This window comes from Mesoplodon mirus, assembly GCF_964341445.2.
Source record: "Mesoplodon mirus genome assembly, chromosome: 11".
NCBI lineage: Eukaryota > Metazoa > Chordata > Mammalia > Artiodactyla > Ziphiidae > Mesoplodon > Mesoplodon mirus.
The window spans coordinates 37272353-37295746 of record NC_138987.1 but is presented as its reverse complement, the minus strand read 5'-3'; the positions used below and the strand labels follow the sequence as shown (position 1 = coordinate 37295746).

Below are 23394 nucleotides of genomic sequence, written 5' to 3'. Positions count from 1 at the left end.
CCTGGACCAGGGCCAGAGGCCTGAGGAGCCCTGGGCCCGGTGGGAGGGGCTCACCTGAGACGTCGCCACTGGAGCCCTGGTTGGGCCTCTTCCCCATCATAAACTCCGCTTCGGCCAAGGCCTCGGGGGAGAGGGCACTGGCCGTGCTATTGGGCGCTGCAGGCCTCTTGGACCACCGGCTGAAGAACCTACTGCTGAAGCACCTGCCCTCCTTGGCCGCGGTGGCCTCCCCATTGGCAGCTTCTCCCCTGCCACTTCGGGCAAGGGCCTCCCGGAGTCTGGGCTTCAGGTCCACACGCAGGTGGGAGACCACCCTGCCATCCTGACTCAGCTCTCCCGAGGGAACGGGCTCCACGGGGGGCAGCACCTGCTCCAGTGTGACCAGGTCGTGCAGAAAACTCTCCAGGCGCCATGCTGACTCGTTGCCCTCCTCCTGCCCCTCTGCATTGCTGCTGGCCTCCCGCTGCTGCCGGGCAGCCCAGCGCATCATCTCCCCAGGTGGGTGGCGGCTGCCTGCCACCAGGGTGTACTTGGGGTTGATAAGCTTGCGAGCCACGGTGGAGGAGTAGTTGAGGCCCAGCCTGCCAGCGCCTCCTGCCAGGCCCAGCTGCTGGTACAAGTCCACCTCCTCGGAGATGGCGTACAGCTCCCGGAACTCCACGTCGAAGGGCTCCACGTTCTGCCCCGTCAGGAGGAGGAGAAGGTTCCTGTCCACATGGGAGGAACTCCAGGTGAATCTGGGAACACAGGGACAGAAAAGCAACATACATGTGCCCGGGTCTGCAGCCTCGCCCTGCCAGCCGCCCCTCGGTGAGCCCATCTCAAATCCCGCTGCCCAGCCCGACCTGCTCCACCACTGAGGCTGGATGCCTTGCTGCCTTCGTGCTGGGGTGCTCTCCCTCCACCGACCCAAATCCTCCCTTGGTCCAGGGCTTGGCCTCAAATGCAGAAAGCAGGCAGTGGGTGCAGGGCAAGGGCAAGAGAAGTCAGGCCTGGATTCAAACCTGCTTTCTGCCCTGTGTGCCTTGTCAAATGGGGCTTGTAAGGTGTACCGTCACAGAGTTGTTGTGAGGCTCAAAGTCCAATAACAAATATAAAAGGTTTCGCTCAGTACCTGGCACAAACATACATTTAATAAGTAGTACCTGTAGCTGCCACTGCTGTTAATGGTATTCCATTCCTTAATAGTTCTTCTCTGAATTTTTAGAGCACTTAGCGTCTGCAAAACCCCATACTTTAACCACGTAAGAGGACTGACGCCATTTATTAATTGTTTCATGTGCTCGGGCCTCTTCCAGCCTCAAAAGGCAACCAGTTGTTGTGGACCATGAAAGGCAGGCAGTGCTTAATGCTCAACAAAAGTTGACCCTCTTTCTTGAATAATCCATTAGCCAGAAAGTTTGAGGGAAGGGACTGGCCAGGAGGCTATTCTTTGCTATCAGAATAGACAAGAGCTCTTAAACTCATGATTGTGGAGGTTCTAGTCCAGCATCTTTCTGAACATGAACACTTCTGACCATGAACAAAAGCCTCCTAGGCCCTTCTCTGACCTGGCCCAACTCACCTGTAGGATCCAGTGGCTACTTTGTCACCATCTACCATTAGGAACTTGGATGACAGGGTCCCCTTGATCTTCCCCATGGGCATGTAAAAGCCAACACCTGTCACAGAGCGGACACGGATGTTCTGTTGAGAATAGGAGAAGGGCACTGTCACTCAGGCTGGGGGCCTAGAGGCTCTAAGCTGAGTCTCTGCGTGGGTGGAGGATGAATCCTCTTGTCCACGGGACCCTGACTCTGCTTCCTACGGCCTGAGGAAGTCAGCAAATCTGGCTTTGGGCTCGGACGGGCCCAGGTGGCCCCGGTCTGCTCTGAAAGCTCTTCAGAAGAGAAACACAGCCCTGCCTTCAACCCTGACAGTGACTCTGCGGGCTGAGCGCCCGGGACTAGGCTGGAGCTGCCTCCTTAGCCTCAGCAGCCTTGGGATAAAACGTAAGCTGGGCATGTAGTTAGGGTTATCAGTTCATGAGGCAAGGTTTTAGACAGAAGGAAAGGGGTTGAGAGTGCTGTTCACCTGGGCCCCTGAACTGGGGAGCAGGCAGAGGGAGGGGCAGAGGCAGTCTCCATCCCACTTCCTTCCCCCCTCCCACCCCCAGTCCCAGTGATACAACTTACCCGAATACGGAAGTCAGCGAGCTTCAGGCCCTGACACATCTCCAGGAAATACTTCACGCCCGCCTCGTCCAGGATGATGTACACTGGCACGCGGCGCTTGGAGGCAGCATCCACAATGTCCTGGAAGATCTCACCATCAGTGAAGAGGTCCATGACCACAGCAATGACCTGGACGGGGAAGGGCACTAGTGAGGCACGTGGAGACTACACACGCACAGAGTCACACTGCGGCCCACAGAGGACCAGCTGGGCTGGGGTAAGTGCTGGCCAAGAGTCAAAAATGCCATCTGCACCACTCCTGGGTTTTGCACATCCCCACCCACCTCTGAGCACATGTGAGCAGGAGATGGGCTCCCTGCTCTGGGAAATGAAGATGGTGCAGGCCATGCTGCTTGTACTCCATCCTTGGCAAATTCCCACTACCCACCCTGGGGATCTTCCAGCGGCTCTTCAGAAGCCATGTCAGTGGAGATCTAGGAGGCTGAGGAAAGTTGGTTCTGGTCACTTCGGGAAATAAGCAGGTTCAAGGAGCTGCAGTCACTGAGAGGCATGAAATGGACCATTTCCACAAGCTGCAGATCTGCTCAGATACCACTTTCTTTGCAGACCTGGGTGCTTTGATCTCCCTGCAGCTGTGCAAAGCCCTGTGCTTCCCTGAGCACAGATTCGGGCAGAGCTCCAGTTAGCTCGGGCTCCCTTGGCCTCCAGGTGTCCAGACCATCCCACTTCATCCTCAAATCAAGGTCCCTGCCTGGGACCCTTGATTTCCAAAAGCCAGTCTTGATTATCCATCCTGGAAGGCGAGGCCTTCCACAGCCTGAGGCAGATTTGCCTTTCTGACCTCAGCCTCCTCCACTTTCCTACACAAACCTTCTGCTCCAGAGGCAGGGTTTTCTTGTTGGCCCCAAGCACTGTGCCCATGATGCAGAGGAAAGTGTGTGCTTTGGGGTCAGAGAGATCTGATTATAACCACTTTCTATTTATGTAACCTTAGGTAAATCCCTTAACTTTGATGAGACTCTGTTTCCTCATCTGCAAAGTGGGGATACTCTGTACTTGATACATTTGGCATCAGGATTAGAAATAACATCTGTAAGCATCAACAATGCCTGATATGTAGGTAAGTCTTCAATAAATGGTAACCATTTTATGGTCGAAGGAGTCTGCTTGTCGTTGCAACTGAAAGCCCGAACGCTGAAGCCAGGCAGACCAGGCCTGCTTCACTAACTCCACTGCTGACTCATCAGTGCCCCAGCTTCCTTGGCAGCAAAATCGAGCTCATAGTAGCACCTGTCTCAAAGGGTTGTTGAGAAGGCTTAGAGAAGCAAACTGGGAAAGCGTTTAGCACAGTGCCGGCACATGTTAAACTCAATAAGTGTATCCTCCATCACCATCGTCATCATCACAGTCACCATCACCTTCACGTGTGCTCTGCCATTATCTCTGCCTCTAAAGACCACCCCCCAACACCATTTACACAATATCACATAAGGCCCTTCTTACCTCCTACATTTAATACCCAGTCATTCATACAAGTAACATTTACAAAGCCCCACAGGCAGAGGGAGGATCTAAGGACAAACAAACTATAGTCCCTAACTTCAAGGTGTTAATCCAGTTGGAATCATAAGACATTCACACAAAATAATAAGACATAAGGTAAAACGAGATAAATGCCTTAAGAGATGCACAAATGATGTATGATGTGAGTTCAAAGGAGGGTGGTAGGAAGAGAAGGAGGGACTTAGGGAGGGGGAAGATTGAAAGATTACTTTCAGCCAGGGGAGAACAGGAAAGGTTTCACCGAGGAAGCTGAAACCTGAAGAATGGGCGGCCTTGGGTGCCATGAGAAATGAGCAGGGAAGAAAACCAAGCAGGGAATAAAACCAAGCAGGGAAGTGGGCAGGGCTGCCATGCATGGGTATGCAGGTTGTGCACTGCACACAGGCACTGGGCTGATGGGGGTGAGTGGGAGCTGTGCCTGCCTGAGGAAGAGATGCCTTTTCCTAATCTGCACACAGGTGCCACATGGGCTACCAGGGGCCTAGGAGGTGAACATTTCAGGCAAAGAAAACAGCACAAGCAACGGCACTGAGGACAGGCATGACTGACAAAAACAGATGAGATGCAAATAAAATACTGAATGAAGAAAGAGAAATAACTACAGATATATTTACTTTTTAAGAAATTCTTACTATTTAAGAAATGGTAAAAAGACTAGGAATATTTACACATTGATGACTTTGAAAATGAAATTGACATGGATAAATCATTAAAAGTGAATTAAACTTATCAACTATAGTTGTTTTTTAAAAAGTAAATTAAAAATAGTACGGCATAATCAAGTAAGGTTATCCTAAAAATGAAAGGATTATTCAACATCAGAAACATATCAATTTATAACATTTATAGTGTCAAAGAGGGAAAATCATATATTATCTTAATAAGTTTTTAATAAGTATTTGATAACACTATTTGTGATTAAAATTCTCAGAAAACTAGGAATAGATGGGACCTTCCTTAATGTCATAAAGGCTATCTACTAAAAACCCTCATGAAACATACTTAAAGTTGCATTCCCTTTAAGTCTTAAGCAAGTCAAGAATATTCACTTATCACCACTGCTGTTCAACAAAGTATTGGCGGTCCTGACCAATGCAATATGACAAGAAAAAGAAATGAGACAGAAGGATTAGAAGAGACAAAACTACCAGTATTTAAGGATGATATTAAAAAAAACAAAAGTAGAATACAGAGAAAAACTATTAGAAGTAATAGGAGAATTTGGTAAGATTGCCAGATACAAGAAAAACTTACAAAACTTACAAAAACCAACAGCATTCTTCTACTACAGCAATAACCAATTAAAAAAAAAAAGAAAATAAGGTCCATTCAAAATTGCAACTTAAGCACAAAGTATTTAGGAATACTATGGAGAAATTGAGAAAACTCTATTAAAGGACAGTTACAAATATTTGAATAAATGAAAAGATAAATTTTGTTCATGGATAACATGATTTAATGTTTTAAAAATCCAGTTCTCATATTAATAAAATCCAATGCAATTCCAGTGAATGGTCAGTAAAATTTTTTGAGGAGTTCAAATATTTCTAAGCTGTGAGGAAGAATGAAGATTCAAATAGCTAAATCAATTTTGAAAAAGAAAAGCTAAAAGGGGACACTTGTCCTACTAGACAGTAAGACATACTGCAGAGCCAAATTAATAAGAATTGCGATACTGAGATAGGAAGGAACTGACAAACAGACCATGGGACAGAATAGAGAGACCAGAAATATACAGGTACCTACACACATACATAAAACTTTAAGTTAACTTAAAGTCTTAACTTTAAGGTAGAATCACAACTCAGTGGAGAAAGGATGCTGTTTAGTAGATGCTATTGGGACAACTGGCATACTAAATAGAGAAAAATAAAATGGATCCCTACCTCACACCATATATGAAGGTGAATTTCAGGTAGGCTGTATACCTAAATGCAGAAGATACAACTCATAAAGGAATTCATGAAATATAGGAAAATATCTTCATGGCATAGGTAAGATAGGATATCTTAAGATTCCAAAAGCATGAATCATAAGACAAATAAAATTTTAAAAGAGGCATTTGGCAAGTTAGGGATTTTCTGTTCAAAGAAAGATGTCACTAGACAAAGATAACTGACAGGGAGAAGATATCTGCAATGTCTGCAACCAAAAGGAACTAATAATACACAAGAGATGCCTGCACATCAGCAAGAAAAAGACAGAAAACTAATTAGAATAATGGGCAAAGGATATGAATAGGTAATTCCTACAGGAGATACCTGAATGGCTAATAAGTATGTAAAGAGAAGCAGACCTCATTAGTAAGCAGAAATATTCAAATTAAAGCAAAGAGATAGTAATAACTGCAAATGAAGTGTAACCTTTAAAAATTGTATAAAAATTTTAAATAAGTTTAAAAAAAGCAAAGAGATGAGAGATACCACTTTTTACAACTATAACATTAACTAAAAACTAGAAAGTTGGATAGTCCTAAATGTTGGCGTGTGAGGAAAGGGGAACCCTCATTCACTGAGGGTGGGAGGGAACACTGGTACAGCTATTTCTTAGGGCAAGGGGCAGAGCTTCGTGGATTTAAGGTTGTGCATGCCTGGAAGCCAGCAACGCTACTCTTGGCCACACACCCAGGGAACCTCTTGGATCTTTGCCCAGGTCTATAAGGGGGCAGGAACAAAGACATTCACTGGAGCTTCCTTTGGGATAGCAAGGAGTTGGCAACAACCTGGATGTCCACCTCTAGAAGAAGGGGTGTGGAGAATGTGAGGGACGCTCAGGACAGGGTGCTCTGCAGCAGACAGAAGCAATGAATGAGTTCCATGTGCACAACCTGGGTAGTTCTTTTTTTTTTTTTTTTTTGCTGTACGCAGGCTTCTCACTGTTGTGGCCTCTCCCGTTGCGGAACACAGGCTCTGGATGCGCAGGCTCAGCGGCCATGGCTCACGGGCCCAGCCGCTCCGCGGCATGTGGGGTCTTCCCAGACCGGGTCACGAACCCGTGTCCCCTGCATCGGCAGGCGGACTCTCAACCACTGCACCACCAGGGAAGCACCCCTGGGTAGTTCTTTTTAAGATGAATGTTAGAGATAGAGATCTATAGCCTAATACCATTTATGTAAATAAAAACACACTACATAAAATAACTCTGCATGTTTTTCAAGGATACAGACATGTCCAAGGACATACACTGAATATAGGAGGGTGGCTGCCTATGGAAGGAGAAAGGGACAGGAGGGAAGGAGAGAGTAAAATAAGAGGGGCCTTCCCTGGATGGACGATGGCAGTGGACCATGAACTGAAGTTCGCAATCAGCTCTGCACTTGAGGTCCAAAACAAACAGACAAACAAGCAAAAAACAATTGGCCTGGAACAGTTCAGGGTAGATGTAGCGTAAGGACAACGGGGTGGGGCTGGACAATGGGGTGGGGCTGGATCACGGAGGGTTTTAACAATCCACTTTAGGCTTCATGCCAGCAGAACACAGCTCCCACCATCTCACAGGCCTCCTGATGGCTCCCAACTGCTGCCTGCGGCCAGAGTCTACTGTTTGCTCATTTCCAGACTCTCCACAGTGTCCAGCTCAAAGCTGACTCTCAGTATGTCGCTGGGGAGGGCTCGACTGGCTCAGGAAAGCGCTTCTGGATTCACTCTTGCTTTTGTTTTGTAATTGAAAGCACAGGGAGCCTGCTCGCCCTCACCCCCACCCCCACCCGACAGAGGATGTGCTGTGAGAGCATCACAGACTAGAGGGAGAGACGTCCCCAGGGGCCCTGCTTTCGGGAGGCTTGGTCTGCAGCGCCCTGGTGAGAGCCAGCCATCTGTGTCACTACCAATTAAGCAGTGAAATATCTGTAGTAGGAAAAAAAAATCAATTGCTGGCTGACTCCTGCAATCTCGTTGTGCAGGAGAGGTGATAATTACCCTCCGCTTTGGTCTCTGAGGCCCTGCTTGACATTAGTATCCACGGCATCAGGCCCAGGAAAATCAGCTCCCCACTGCCTCCGCTCTGGTGTTTAATGTGCCACGTGATCCTACGTGAGCCAAATCTAACTTCAAGGCTCCCAGTATAAATGGAAAATCAGTTTTATAAGAGAGACATCAAAGGCACAGAAGCCAGGGAGCCGCATTTCGTCAGGAGGGGAAAGTCATCCCCGGCCTCCCGCAGGCTCCTTTACCTGGTTACCCACTGACCTGTGGCACCCGCGGAGAGAGGTTAATTTGAGGTGACAGGAGTTTTCAGAAGCTGTTGCAGGCTCTGGCAAAGCGGTTCTGATGCTGTAACACTTCTCATCAGGTGTTTGGTTAGCTTACCACCTCCTCCTTTGATGTTCGGCCTCAGTGGTGGGGTGGGGGAACAGCATGTGTTAGGGAGCCTCTGAATTCCCCTCCACCTGTCACTTATCTTTAATTAAGCTGCCAGCTTTTCACATTCTCTTCCTGGACTCCTTAATTACCATTAGATTAACGAAATTAACGAAAGGGACTCCACCTTCCCCATGCACTCCACTGGCAACTCTACTCAAGACAGCCGGGGAGGGGCTTTCCCAGTGGCACAGTGGTTAAGAATCCACCTGCCAATGCAAGGGACACGGGTTCGTGCCCTGGCCCGGGAAGATCCCACATGCAGTGGAGCAACTAAGCCCCTGTGCCACAACTACTGAGCCTGAGCTCTAGAGCCCGCGAGCCACAACTACTGAGTCTGTGTGCCGCAACTACTGAAGCCCGCGCAGCTAGAGCCCATGTCCGCTACAAGAGAAGCCAGGACATGAAAAGCCTGCGCGCCACTACAGAGAGTAGCCCCCGCTCGCCGCCAACTAGAGAAAGCCCGCGTGCAGCAACGAAGACCCAACACAGCCAAAAATAACTGAATTAAAAAAAAAAAAAAAAAAGACAGCTGGGGACTGACACCCCTGGTGTGTTTGGATGACCCAGTCTGGACGGCCACTGCACTGCCAGTCTCCTCCTCACAGAGCTATGCTCTGTGGCCCTCTGTGCTATGCCCTGGAGGCCCTTCCAAAGTCAACGTCCTCTAGGTCACCCGGGCCAGAAGCCTGAGTCTGCTGGCCTCCGCCTCCTCCTCCTCCTCCTCCTCCCCACGACCAAATCCAATCGGCCACCGACGCCAGCAGGTCCTCCTCTGTGCACCTTCTCTGGGTCAGCTCCGTTCTGTTCCTACTGCACTGCTGCCCTCGCTCGGGTCCCCCTCATTTCTCACTGAACTTCTGGAATAGTTTCCTAACTAGTCTCTCCTCCATCTCTGTGCTCCAATTCTTTCTCCGTAGCAGTGACCCTGCCAAAACAACAGACTGATGAAGTGGTGGGTCCCACAGCCAAACTCCTTAACTTGGCATTGAAGGGCTTTATGATGGCCCCTTTCCTCCTCTCCAGCTTCATCTCGGACCATCTCACGTCTGCCTCTTGTTTTCAGCCGTGCAGGATGACCTGCAGTTACCCTAACTCAGGGTTTCTCCACTGTGGGACTTCCAGGGATCTAGGGACAGCATTCCTTGCTGTGGGGGGCTGTCCTGTGCATCGCAGGGTACTTAGCAGCATGCCAGTAGCGCCACCCCCACTGGTGACAACGAAAAATGTTTGTAGACATCGATAAATATCTCCTGGGGGCAAAACTGCATCAACTCCCTACCCCCTTTTGAGAACAACTGCACCCATCAGGCAGTTTCCAGTTCTTCTGTTCCTACCCCTCCTGTACTCCTGTGAAACATCTACGCATCTTTCAGGACACAGGCAAGAATTTCCTGAACTTCTCCCCACCCGATATTGTTCACCACTCCCTGCTTCCCGCCCACGTTGCGTTCCGGGCACATAACAGAGGTCCTTGACATTTTATTGCAACATCTGCTGGATGGCTCTGTCCCTTACTGGGCTGTGGGCTCCCAGATAGCAGGGACCATCTGACCTCTCAGAATCTCCACCCTCAGGGGACATCTCAACACGAAGTCAGTTCTCCATGTATGTGGAATGAATGTCTAAATGGAGAGTGTTTCACGTCTACTGTTTTATTTGCGGGGTGTGGACCTAGCTTTGTTGTTAACTCTTTTATTTCATTAACGACTAGACATTTTGGTGGAGGGACAAAAAAAAAAAGACTGCTGAGCAAGATTCCCGGTTAGATCATCCTGCTGGAAGGCAGAGTTGAAGTTCTTCCTCAAGGGCATAGAGAAGGGAAAAGAAGTGGGCGCCTTTTGGGACTGCTGCCTGAGCGCCAGTCCCCGGTCTGGTCTTCCTCTGTTCCACCCACCCAAGGTCTTGAAGGAGCAGCCAGCCCATTATTGAGGATAGGACTTTACCAATGGGTAAAAGTCCACGCCAAGAACATCAGACCAGGAAGCAGAGCTGCCACCAGCACATAGAGCCAGCGCCTCTGTGCAGATTATGAAAGGGTACCCGTCCTCCCTGTGATGGAATGCAAGGCAGCAAGTGGAGCACCGGCTGCAAGTCAGCCCTACAAAGCCCCTGGGCCAGGCTCCAGTGCAGGCACAGGCTGCATCTCTGCACTCGGCCCCTGCACTGAAGGACATTCCAGATGGGCAGAACCTCAGAGCTGGGAGGAAATGTATCAGCTAGAGCCCAGCCCCAAGGTTAAGTTACCCAGCTGGGTTTTGGCAGACGTAGGATTAAAGCCCAGGCTTCTGACCCCAGTCCAGAGCTGTCACCCCCAGATGATGTGGTCATGGGAGGCTCTGGGGACATCTACTCTGGCTAGGACCTGAGGTCACTTCTGGTCACACAAAACCAGGATGCATCCATAGAGCCGGACGATACCACCCTCTCCGTCACTGGTTTCCCCAGCTCTGCTGATGTGGAGCTTAGGCACCAGGGTGGGTGTGGCTGCTGCTGACAAAGACCCCACCCCCCACCCCGTCTCGCTCAGCACCACGGTGGGGAAAAGGCAAGATGCCCCAGGCCAGGCACGCTCCGTGCAGGTATGTGCTGGAGATGGTCACTTTTTCCTGGGGAGGGAGGGAGGGAGGGAGGGGAGCCCACATGGGCAGCTCTAGTCCCCACTTGCCCACTGATTACCCATGTAAGCCTGGGGCCTGACTTTTACCTTCCATGCCTGCCCTGCCTGCCTCCCAGGGCCGTTGAGGGTTTCAGATGAGATCATGCCCATGAAATCCCATGAAAAAGCTGTGCGGTTTTGAGGGGCTATCACCAAACCAGGTGAATGGGGCCAAAGGCCCACACCTCCAGCCCTAAGGTGCCTTGGGGTAGGAAGGGCAGCACCTGGGCAAACTGGTCAGCTGCTGCCTCCCAGAAGCCCCATCTGTCTGGCAGCCCAGGGGAGTCAGTGCTGGGCAGGCCAGCCAGCACCCGGCTCACACATCCCCAGCTGTGGATCGCCTTCTCTGATTTCCCCAGTGAGCGATCTAGGTCTCCAGGGCAGTGACTGTCAAACTCTAGCCTGAAGAGGATCAGCTGGTGCGGGGCGGGGTGGGGTGGGGTGTGCCCGCTGAATGTGCGGATGCTAGGGCCCCATCCTCAGAGAGTCTGACTCAGCGGCCCCTGGAAACGCGTTTTAACAACACCCTCCCCCCCTCAGGTGATCTGAATGCAGGTGGTGGAAGGGTCACACTTTGAGTGACGCCGGTGGTGGGAAGAGAATCTACTCTCTGGAAGCAGAAAGTCTCACTGGTTGTGGGGCCTTGAGTGAGTAATTTAATCTAAGTCTCCATTTCCTCATTTTAAAATGGGGCGGTGGGGCCTCCCTGGTGGCGCAGTGGTTGAGAGTCCGCCTGCCGGTGCGGGGGATGCGGGTTCGTGCCCCGGTCTGGGAGGATCCCACATGCCGCGGAGCGGCTGGGCCCGTGAGCCATGGCCGCTGAGCCTGCGCGTCCGGAGCCTGTGCTCCGCAACGGGAGAGGCCACAACAGTGGGAGGCCCGCGTACCGCAAAAAAAAATAAATAAAAATAAAAAATAAAATAAAATAAAATAAAATAAAATGGGGCGGTGGTCCCTTCAGGGTTGTTCTGAGTTTTAAATGAGATAATGCAGCGGCACAAGGAACACAGTGCCTGGCCTGCTGTGAGCTGTGGGTCCACGTCGGCACCCCCTTCTCTCCTCTGACGGAACCCAGAACAAAGGGGCCTCACTTCGGAGGCAGCTCCCAGGGAGCCAGCAGCAGAGCTGCCCACCAGCCCCAGACCTCAAGGTGGAGATGTTTTCCTTTGCCTGATACCATGTCCAGCAGGCCCAGCGCATGGTGATTAAAGCCCAGGCAACACTACACTTCCAGGAAGGTCAAAACTTGAACTGAGGGGAAGGGCAGCTCAATCAAGGGAAGAGGAAGTAAGTCTGTACAATGCACTGTCCCTCGAGTGAAGCTGGGCATCAGTGCCCGCACACCAAGCACGGAACGCACCGCTAAGAAAACTGCGGCCCTGGGAATTCCCTGGTGGTCCAGTGGTTAGGACTCTGAGCTTTCACTGCCGAGGGCCTGGGTTCAACCCCTGGTTGGGGCCATGAGGCGCAGCCAAAAGACAAAAGAAAGAAAGAAAGGAAAGAAAACTGCAGCCTGAGTGGAGAGCACCTCCAGGTGGGCTCGGGACCCAGTTGGCACGGCTGCCCCTGAGCACGGAGAGGTGCTGCTGGAGGATGGAGACAACTCATGGCGGAGGTGCCAGTGCTCCCGGCACACCGCAAAGGCTTTCTTTTGTCATCAAGGCTGCCACAGGCCCCATCCAATTTCTGCCCCGGTGGGATGTGAACACCTGGACAAGAAAGCTTTACCTTAAGCTTCCTGTCTGTGCTCCCTGGGGTGAGAGAGAAGAGGAAAGCCCAGGAGAGGAGGCCTGCATGACTGCCCGGGGAACACCCACGGACGCTGCCTGGCCCTGCCCCACCTGCCTTGCATCCTCCTACCCCTGGACACCAGAGTCATTTAGTTGAATCCCCAAAGTCCAAGAGCATCCTGCTGTGGCTGAAGCACAGACTTTGGAGTCAGGGGTCCCACAGGGGCGGTGAGACCACGGGTGTTACTTGACCCCTGGGAACTCTCCCTGTAAAGTGAGGCTGACTCATGGTTCTTGTAAGGATGCAGAGACACGCAGTGATGCCTGGAGAGCATCTGGCGCTGTGCTTCCTCCCCACAGTGCCTGGCACACGGTTGGGGGGGGGGTGCTCAGTGTGCTTCCAACCCACTCCCTCCCTTGACGATAAACTCCTCTGCGTTCTCCAAACACACCCAGCAACTCCCACCCTGGTGGCTTAACTCACACTGTCACGACCTTCTCCCTGTGGTGATGGGAACGTCCCTTCCCTGTTGAGGTCCTTGCTTCACCCTCCCCCAGGCTGTCCCAGGTTCATTCTCATCCTGGGTCCCCAGCCCCCAGGGCAGTGTGTGCCCTTCCCAGGAGGCACACCTGCTCAGGCCTGTGTCTCTCTGAGCACATGGTGGGGGGGCAGAGACCTGTCATGCCACCGTGCACAGGGCCTGACACGCAGTGAATGTCTAAACAGAGTACCTCTGCAGTAGGGGGCTTCCCTTGGGGGGCTGAGGAAGCAGTCTGGACCAGAGCCCTGGCCCACCGAGAGGACCGAGCCAAGACCACTGGGGTCTTGTTCTCTGCCTCGAGGCCGGGCTGCCCCCAGCCCACCAGCCGGGAATCTGCGCTTTGTCAGCTGAGGCTTCCCAGCTGTCTGAGGCCGTGTTTCAGGCTCACTAATTAGACATCATTAAACACCAGGCTCCCTCCTGCACTGGCAGCCCCTGGAGCCCAACTCTGCCAGCCAGGTCACTTCCTCTCCCAGACCCCGTGGCCTCTGTGCCAGCTCTGTTCCTGACTCTGCTGGGCACCACCGGGGCTCACTCCCTGTCTACCTCTCATCCTGATGAGGCACTCCTGACACCCATTCCCCAAACTAGGTTGATGAAGGGGTGATACAAAGGACACTCGGGCTGGCTCTCCAGAGAACAGACTGGATCCATGTGAGCAAGGTCAACTAATTCAGCCGTGAAGAACCATATGTGATCTGCCAGACAGTAAGAAGAGCAATTCTTTTTAAGATCCTAGGCCAGCTTTTCCCTGCCCCACGGCATGCTTCTGGGATGACTTCCCTTGCACTAAGTTGTTGTTAATTAGTGAAAATTATCTAATGCAAGCTCATTTTAACATTAGCTTAAAGCTAAACATAATTAGGAAGATAAATCAGCTGCTAAGAAAAAAAAAACCCAATGAGGATACACAGATGATTTTTAGGATCAGCTGCTGCTTTGGGTTACTGGCCTGGAGCCCTGAGCACCATACAATGTTACGTGGGCAGAGTAAGGCAGGACTCGAGAAGTACCTTCGAGGTCTTTCTTGATTGATCAATCAGGGCAAGACAACTGGAGATGACAGCTTGCCTGGGAGGTTCTGAGAAGTGGCAAGGAAAACTTGCTGGCCACTGCCAGGTGATGCTGCCTGGGAGGGCTTCGCCAGAGAGGCAAGGGGAGGGTGCGGGGAGCAGGGGAAGGTGGTCAGGAGGGGCTGGGCGATGGGAATAGTGTGAATCTGTGCACTCTGAGGCCTCCGGCCTTGCACACCCCGGCCCTCTGCCCACCCTCCCTTCCATACTGGCTGCTTCAGCCGTCAATTCCCAGGAGGCCTCTGTGCCCCTGGAGCTCAGTGGGATTCAGACTCAATCTCAAGTTCCCATCCAGCTCCACTATTTACCAGCCCTGTGACCTTACCATCTGTAAAATGGAAAGTTGCTGGATTGTTGTGAAAGTTAAATGAAATAATATATTTTAAAAGGGCTAGCACGGTCTGGTATTTAAGTACTCAACAATTAATAGCTATTGACCCGCTCCCTCCAACCTGTCCTGCAGTTTATTTTCTTTTTCAGCGTCCACATTTTATTCACCTGTATATTTCTGGAATGTGGCACATGTGAAACATGGTGAGTGAATGAGCAGAAGTGGGGAATCTCCAAGCAGTCTGGGAACCCTTCCGGGACGGGGAGTTGGTCCTCAAGGACCCACAAAAAGGTAAGAAGCCCTGGTCCCTGTCCCTGACCCCGCCTTCTGCTGGCTCACTGCCAGAAAACAGAACAGAAAGAGCATTTATCCGGAGCCTCCCACATGCCCCACCAGTGCTGTGAGAGGCCCAACAGGGTGACCACTGTACAAGCTGGGCCGGGATGAGTTAACAGATGACTAGAAACTCGGGCCAGAGAGACCACTAATTAGAAAAGCTCTTTTCCTGGGCTAAGATTCTGGGATCATTAGCAAGTCTACAGACTCCACAAATTCAGAGAAGGAAAAGAAAACGGGGGAAGGCAGCGGCCCCAGCTAAGGCCGACCAGTCATGCATGGCCCCTGGGGTAGGAGGTGTGGTGGGAGGGAGGGGGAGGGGCAGGGATCACTAGAGTGACTCAGCCTGGGAGTGGGTGTGGTCAGGACAGTGCCAGGAGCAGAGACAGGCGGTCAGCCAGGACCCAGCCCTGCTCGCTGGTCCTCTGCCCTGCTCCTCTCTCCCGAAAGACTGGAGGCCTGCCCCAGAACAGGCTCTGCCCTGTATGTACACTGTGAGGAAGAGGAGGCGTATCTGACCACCAGCCACGGTGAAGCAGTGAGGCAGCATCCTGGGGCGCACCTGGACAGATGGGGCGGCGTGGGCGTGGGCTTGCTGGCAGGTCTCAGAGGGCCAGAAAGTGGCCAGCAAGAGGACACTGGTCGGGGAACTAAGATCCCACAAGCCATGTGGCATGGCCAAACCAAAAACGTCCCTGGAAGCTACCTATATCCAGCTTCCTGGTGACATCTGTGTCAGTGCCACCAGGCAGAAAGAATCCTCTCCTCTCTCTCCCACCAAAGTAGTCCTGTACTTGTTTGTTTCCAGAACTAGTTGGTGAGCTTCCCAGAACCTGGCTGGCAACAAATAGACTTTGCTTCTGGAATTTCAGATGGAAGTGGTGGCCACAGGGGCAATCCCCAAAAGTAACTGCATGTGTAGAAGGACACAAGCCTTGAATTCAGACCTGGGTGGAGTCCCAGCTTGCCTCTTATGAGATCTATGGCCTTGTGCTTTCCCTGAGCCTCTGGGAAAACCTCATTTCCCTTGCAAGGTGCTAAGGATTGAATTAATTAAAGGAAATAACATGCAGAGCACCTATCTTTCAACAATGTTAGCTCCTCTTAATATAAATCCCTTTTATCTGCATCTATTAGTCATCTTTTTCAAAATGCTGTCTCATAGTCTTGCATTGGAGTCTCAGAGCAATCTTGTGAAAGTAAGCAAGAAGACAAGAATGATCCCCATTTTACAGATGCAGAGATGGAGGCCTAGCAAGGTCAAATGATTTGCCCAAGGTCACCTGGTAGAGGAGGAAAGACAGAGCAAGAATGAAGACACCCAGGCTCCCGGCTGCCAACTGTGTACTCCTTCCCCTGCAGTGACCTGGCCTCCTGAGACCACTGCCCAGCGAATCTGGCTAAGCTACCATGAGACCAAGAAGTCATGAAGAATGCACCCCTTTACTGAGGCCCCATCTTCTACTTTTGAACTCCCCGGGAAACACCCATCCTCAGGGTTTCAGGGACCTAAAGGGTCAGATTTCAGAGGAACCAAGCCTCAGCCTCCCTCTTCTCCAAAGACAGAAACACAGCCCACCCCACCTCTGTGTCCCCATGCCCCAGCGCCTACTTGTGCAAGCTTTAGTCCTTGAGGAGTCCTTCCAGACTGCCCTTGGGCTCTTTGAGCTGGCCCTTCTGGATGACTCTGCAGGGGAACGCCCTCAGGGACCCCTGATTCAGGGACCGGGGAGCCTCCGTGCCTTCCTGTCTCATCTCGGCCTGTGGCAGATCCTAGAGAAGACCCTTGGCTGAGTACTCCGTTACCACAGCCCTGCAGACGAGAGGCACCCTGGCAGATGAGAGCCGCCCTGACAAACGGCCACATCAGATCAAGGCAGCTGAGAAGTGCGGGGGGTTGGGGGGAGGGGAGGGCAGGTGGAGCTGCTCCTCTCACCCAGAGGAGGAAACAGGAAGCGCACCTGCACAGGGCCTCCAACCTGAAGACGAGAAGCAACCCCTGACCATCCTAACTCTGATCTCCTGGCAGGCAGCCCCCACGTCCTGAGAGGAAGCTCAGCCACACTTCCCTCCCTGCTCTGAGAGGGGAGAGCGACGGCAGCAGCACCTTTCCAGCACAACTGATGTTCGTACGATACTTTCTTGGTATCCTCTGCTTTCATACATTTTCTTCCTGATTTTTCAAAACCATCCAGAAATCTAGGTAATGCCCTCCAATTTTGCAGGTCAGGAGTCCCAGGGAGGGAAGTGATTTACCCCAAAGGAACACAGTTTATAAGTAGCCAGGTCAGGACAGAAATCAAGACCTTTCAACTTCAGAGCCTATTCTCAGTCCTTGACGTGAAGCTGGGTCTCCATTGCCCAGAAACCCCACCTCCCAGGATCAGTGACTGAGCATAAAAGACAGAGACTCAGAATCCAATAGCCATAGAGCCAAGGGCTTGGCAGGGATGCTGGGACAGGCCGAGGCAAGATCCTGGAAGGAGTGTGAAGTGCTCAGTCCCTGGAACTGCAGCTGCGTCATTATCCGCCAGCCTCAAGGGGACAAGGACTCTGGAACTGCCCCGCGTCTCGGAAATAACGCCCGTGAGGAATGGTCACTCAGGGAGGGAAGAAGAGTTAGGCAAGGGGGACAGTGTGTTGGACCCACAGGTCACGGGCTGCCCTGAGAGGCCTTTTCTTGCTCTGCACAGTGAATCAGGCTTTTCAAAGGCAGCTCAGGAGCTCTAGATAAAGCCTCTGACATGGAACGGTAGGAGAACAGGGAAAGGTATTAGGCGAGAATCGGGACCAGCTCTCCAACAAGGCTGCGAGGTGGCTGACGAATGTACCGCCAGACTCAGATTTCACAAACCAGCGATATTTAAGTATATATATATATGTAAACTGTTTATTTTGTTTCCTCTCTCTTTTTTCTTTTTGAATCTGCTTCATGTCAATATCCCAGTGCCCAGCATGGTGCCTGCTCCAGGCACCTGGTACAGAGAAGGTGCTGCGTGCTATTTGCTGGATGTATCTGAATGAGGGAAGAGCCAATTGAGGCTAACGGGGCGAGACAGTGGCAAAGGCTGACACCCGAAAGCTGAGCCTCCTGGTGAAGTGAACTGGAGCCTCTGAGACTTTGCCACATCCCCTGGGCATGTGTACCCAAGCTGTTCACCCCCATCAGCTGCCCAGACTTCTAACCAAGGCTGCTAACCTGGCCAACCATGCCTCCTGCCCTGGAGCCTTTCCCCAAAGCCCTCTGCACCCCCCTCCTCCCAATTTAGAGCATTCTCCTCTCTGCTGCCAGGTGGCTTGTAACAATGGGGATTAAAGGGGTCCCTCGGTAATGTGCAGTTCAACTGGGGACTCTCCAGACACTTGCTTCCCTAGAGGGATGGAGAGGGGAGGGTGGCCAATAGGAGGCAGTTTCCAATCAATTAAACAAACATCATTGGTTGCCCGTGCCGCTGGGGCCCTACAAAGATGACGGAGAGGTGTAGGAGGGAGCCTTAGCTCTTCCAAAGCTGCTAGTCCCCAAGGATAAAATGGGCTCTCCTAAGTCGAGCTGTGTGCCAGGCACACGTGTGGCACAAACAAGGAGCCACGTCTGAGCACAAAAAGTCGCTTTTGGATTGAAAATTTGATAAACAGCCAAAGAAGGGTTAGCCTCTGAGCCAGACCCTGAAGGAAAGGGACCAACCATTGACAGGCAGAGATGGGGTAGGGCTGGGCCTGCTACCCATGCCCCTCTGTCCCCCACCAACCAGGTGGGCCTGTTCCTCTCACTGCCATAGGAATAAAGAGTAGCAGCTCCCAGTTAATCAAAGCTTCCCGGCCCAGCAGCCACCCTCTCCTGGGCTGTGTTTATATCTACACGGGGTCATTGGTAGTTCTGACCAGGGACCTGGGGAAGCTGTGTCCTCTCCTTGTCCTTGGTCTGAAGACAAATCATTAGACCCTTCTGGACCTCAGGGGCCTCCCCTCTGCCTGACACGGTTTTTGAGGCCCAAAGGAAATGCTGGGGGAGGCACTGTGGTAAGCAGTGAGGAGCTGGTATCCTGGAGTGTGGGGCTCAGGAACGCAGGGGCCAAGGGTCAGTCTTCAAGGTGGGTGGCCAGCAGGTTTTCCTCTGCTCCTGGAGCACAGGCAGTACTCTCTAAACCTACTCAGTAGACTCAAAAATGGATGCCGCTGGTCAAAAGGGAGCTGGGGTGCAAAGATGGGTGGATGCTTGGTGCAATTCTACCCTTCTCGCTGCATTCAGACACGCTTGTAGACAGGCCCTCAGCACCAAAGGTCCTTCCTTAACCCGGTGCAGGGGCTGGGTCAGTGCCCCTCCTGCCACGCCCTCTGTTAAGCACCCATCATTCTGTATTAAAATGATGGTTCATTAGACTATTAGGCTATTTAAGAGCAGAGGTGTGTTTTATATGTCTGTTTTCTACTGAAGTGCTTAGCGCATAGTAAACCTCGAAATATCTGTCCAATGACCAAATGCACTATTCTTCCAAATCGCAGTTATTTGGTCCCCTCACTCTGCCCTTGTAAATGAGAACCAGCCGTTTCCTTGTCTACACACGGTCTCGATTTAAGTCCAGTCCCCCCTGCCCCCGCCCTGCAGTTACAGTGGTCACAGCAGCCCAAGCGGCAGCAACCTCCCCTGGTCCTCTCTGCCAGCGTGGGAGAGGCCACGGACTCACTTCTGGGTCCCTGAAGGCACGTTTTCCGCCTGTACTTTAAGCAAAGTACATCGTTCAATGACACTAAAATAAGCAGATCACCTAAGGGGGATTAAAACGACAGGAAAAACCGCCACCCCACAAGGAACCAGGGCCGAGTGTCTGAATGCTGGCTCTCCAGCACAGGAGGGCGTTCTGCCATTTGCAGAGGCCCAGAGAGCAGATAGGTGAAGACTGACCAACTCAAAGGCCTCCTCCCATTCCACGTGGTCCCACCTCCACCCCTGCTGGGCTGTTTCCCCACTGGCCACCACCCTCTGCCCCTCCTCCCCAACCCCCAATCATATTTTCAAAGTGTCCCCTAGTTAGGCTCCTTTGTCCATAACCGGGAGGCCCAGGTTCAAAACCCTCACTGGTCTGCACCTGTGGGCAAGTCACAGCCACTCCCCCTGAGGCTTGGTTTCCTGTTTTTCATTCGGGAATAAAAATGACAGCCCCTCACGAAGTTATTCTGAGGATTAAAAGAGATAAAATATGAAATTCTGGCACACAGCTGGACGTGTGTACTATGTCCTTCTGACCCCCCACCCCTTCCCCAACAGTCACCTGTGTCTCTGCATATAAACCATCTTGGTCTGTCCCACCCAGCCTCACAGCAGCCAGACTCTCCCTGGAGACAAAGGAAACTCCCTCCAGGGTGTTTCAGGGGGAAAAGGAAGGGGGAAGGATCTAGAGGGTTGCTTGCCAGTTGGACAAGCTGGGGTTGGGGAGGTGGGCAGGTAGTTGTTGGAAGGCATAGCCTTTAGGGCGGAAGCTAGGGATCTGGGTCTTTCCATAACCAACCACGTGACTTTTGGGCAACAAGCCCCTTTCCTTCTTTGCGCCTCAGTCTCCTCACCTGTGAAACAAGGTCAACCTCTCTGCCCTACCTACTCACAGGATCTTTGGGAAGAAGGTGCCGCACAGATGTGAGTGGCAGGGATGAACAGTCGGGGTCCAGAGGGCTTGTGGGTTTCGGGCACAGATGGGGCCAGAAGCTGCTTCTTCCTGAGGGGTGGTCACCTGCTTTGGACCTAGTTTTAGGACCAGGCTCTAAACACCAGGCCCCCCACATACTCAGCTCCCACCACAACAGCTCTTTCCTCTTGCCAGTCAAAGCCACTTGCTGTTCTGAAGCAAAAATCTCTCTCCTGAGTCTCTTAAGGAGAAACTGCCTATTCCAGTTTCCTTCTCTCTCTCCTTTCAACTCTGCAATTTACGTCCCTTGGGAAGCCCTCCCAGATTAGGCATACCCAGCCTCAAAAACTGTTTTCCTTCCAGCACATCCCCTAGCATTTGAATTAACTCTTGGAGGGCCAAGGCCACCTTATATCCTCCTATGGCTAGTGCCTGGCACACGGTAGGCACTCAGGAAATAATTACTGGTTTAATACGTATGCATTGGATAGGTTCACAGTTGTTAAAGTTTCTGTTGTTAAATATTCAAAGAGTTAAGAACACTCCACTACATAGGAGATTCCTGACATCTCATATGGGACTAGAAGTTCTAGTGGGCAGGGCCCTGTCTCCCCCTTCTTGTAACAGGGGTTCACAACCTGCAGCCCAGGCTGTGACCAGACGAGTTCCATTCCAGCTCCTTGGTTTAGTCTGTTGTACCATCATCCGACAGCACAGCAGTTAAGAAGAAGGACTTTGGTGTTTGAACCCTGGCTCGGCAAGTGACTGAACTGTTCTGAATCCAAACATAAGGAAAATACCCATCTTACTCTGTAGTTGTGAAAAGCAAAAGAAAAAATGCATGTAAATCATTAGCACAGTGGCTGGCACATATTAAGGATGCATAAATCAAGGCTTGTTAGTATTACAGCGTGAGCCCTGACCCCAGCTGCACCCTGCTGCACAGTATTGTCACCCACGTCCTTTCTCCTCCTCTGTCCAAACTTGTCTTTCTCTTTTGCAGAATGCAATATACAAAGAACGCTCAGGTAGACAAGCTGGAATTCTTTAGAGAGGGAGGGTGGAAACATGGACAGTGAAAAGTTAACCCTTCCTTCTGGCAGCCAATCTAGCCAACTACCTGCATCGCGCCTTCCAGGAAGAGGCCCACCACTGGTCTTTCTAGGCTCGTTCAGCCTCCAGGGATAAAAGGGCACCAACCACAGTTACTGAGTTGAATCATAATGGTGAACCCAAGCCACTCCTGCTGTATATTCTGAACTAGGCACCGAAGGCTGCTGATGTTTCTTAACAAATCTCAAATGTAGGGGAACCAGACTTAGCAAATAAAAATACAGAATGTCCCCATTAATTTTGAATTTCATAGAAACAGTGAATGACTTTTTAGCATCAGTATGTCCCAATGCAATATTTGGGTCATACTGAATAATAATACCTAATTTTTTCTTGTTGTTTATCTGGAATTCAAACTTAACAGGACATCTTATATTTTATCTGGAAGCCCTACCCAGGTACCCCTACCCAGGTACCCCTACCCAAGGGTACAGAGTAAATCTTCCCCCTGCCCTATGAACTACTGGCCCCACCAGTATTAGAATACCAGCCACTCTGGAAACATCACCTCCTTTCAATCCCCAGGTAGAGTAGACGCCGTAAGTAGGAGCTTCTTCTTGACCTGCTGAGTCCAGGGATCTGCCTTGTCAAAGCACCCAGCACAGAGTCAGGTACGTAGTAGGTGCTCAAAATACATCCCTTAATTCATCCTAGACTCCTTGAGCTCTAGCACTGGGCCCAGAGCCGGAGTGAATGTCAGGGGCCAGAGGCCAGGCCAGCCTTGACTCTGGGGGACCTCCTAAGAGCAGCATGGCTTGGGGTGGGAGGCCTCACCACACTTCCTGGGGTTGCCTGAGGATCAAATGAGAAAATGGCCAGGGATATGTTTTGTAAATCCCTGGGTAGCACATAGGTTATTATCAAGACCTTTGAGTGGCCCGTTTTACCACAGGACTCCACAGCCCACACTCTTCCCTGGGGAGAGAAACCAGACAGGGAAACAGAAGCACAGAGCAGAGGAAAGCCAGCGCCTCTGGACACTGTAATGGTGACGACAAGCAACTGTCCCAGCACCTTGTAATCTGCCAAACACGTTCACATCCATGCTCTTCAGAGGACTCACCAGCCCCACGGAAGGGAGGGTTCTTGGACCATTTTCCAGAGGGTGGACAGGGCGGCCAGGCCCAGGCCTTGCCTCGAAGGTGGCGCCTGGTCCAAGGGGCCAGGCATGCGGGGGGGGGGGGCCTACCTTCTGGGCCTGTTGGATCATCTGCCGGACCACCTGCTTCAGGTGGGGTGCCTTCTCCTCCTTAGGCGGGTGAGTGAAGAGGGTGACGCGGCTCACGCCGCGGTAGAAGGCCACTTCGGTCCAGCCCAACTCCAGCGGGGGCACCTCGGTGTCGGAGCGGTCGGGCCAGTAGGCCAAGGACTCGCCGGACTCGGCCGTGGCCTGCGTCGGGGTCTCGGCCTCGGCCTTGCCCCGGGCGGCGGCGGCGGCGGCGGCGGCGGCGGCGGCGGCGGCGACTTCTTCGTAGGGGCTCCAGGCGGCGCCGAGAGCCTGACGCTCCTGGCTGGAGAGGAAGTCCCGCAGCTGCTCCGCCTTGACCCGCTCGCGGTAGGCCTGCTCGCCGCCGCCCAGCAGCGCCTCGAGCGCGGCCCGCCGCCGCTCGCAGTAGTAGAAGGCTGCCTGCGCCGCGGTCACCCTCTCGTTCACGTGCGCCTCGTCCAGGCAGCCGAGCTGGGACTCGGCCATGGCGCCCCGGCCCCGGCCCCGGCCCGGGTCCTACCGCCGCACCTGGAGCCGCCGAGGGGCGGGGCGCCTCACCTGGCCGAGAGGGCAGCCAATCGGCGCGGGCGAGGCCGTCGGGCGGGGAGGGGCAGCTGCGCCCTCCGCCTCTGCGGGGCGCGAGCGGCGCAGAGGGCCTCGGGGGCTCGGCTGGGGACGCGACGACGC

At 52.3% G+C, this 23394-nt stretch overlaps 1 protein-coding gene across 1 annotated transcript in view; it reads right to left on the bottom strand.

Annotated features, from left to right (window-relative positions):
- The window catches only part of FAM83F (family with sequence similarity 83 member F), a gene marked incomplete at both ends in the record, with an annotated part of 29292 nt that extends 6099 nt beyond the window's left edge, over positions 1-23193 (bottom strand). The window contains 4 exons of the mRNA XM_082636259.1: positions 55-737; positions 1565-1686; positions 2175-2342; positions 22690-23193. Of these exons, the coding sequence (XP_082492385.1) occupies positions 55-737; positions 1565-1686; positions 2175-2342; positions 22690-23193 (1477 nt within the window). The remainder of the gene's footprint in view (positions 1-54; positions 738-1564; positions 1687-2174; positions 2343-22689) is intronic.
- Positions 23194-23394: the final 201 nt, after the last annotated feature.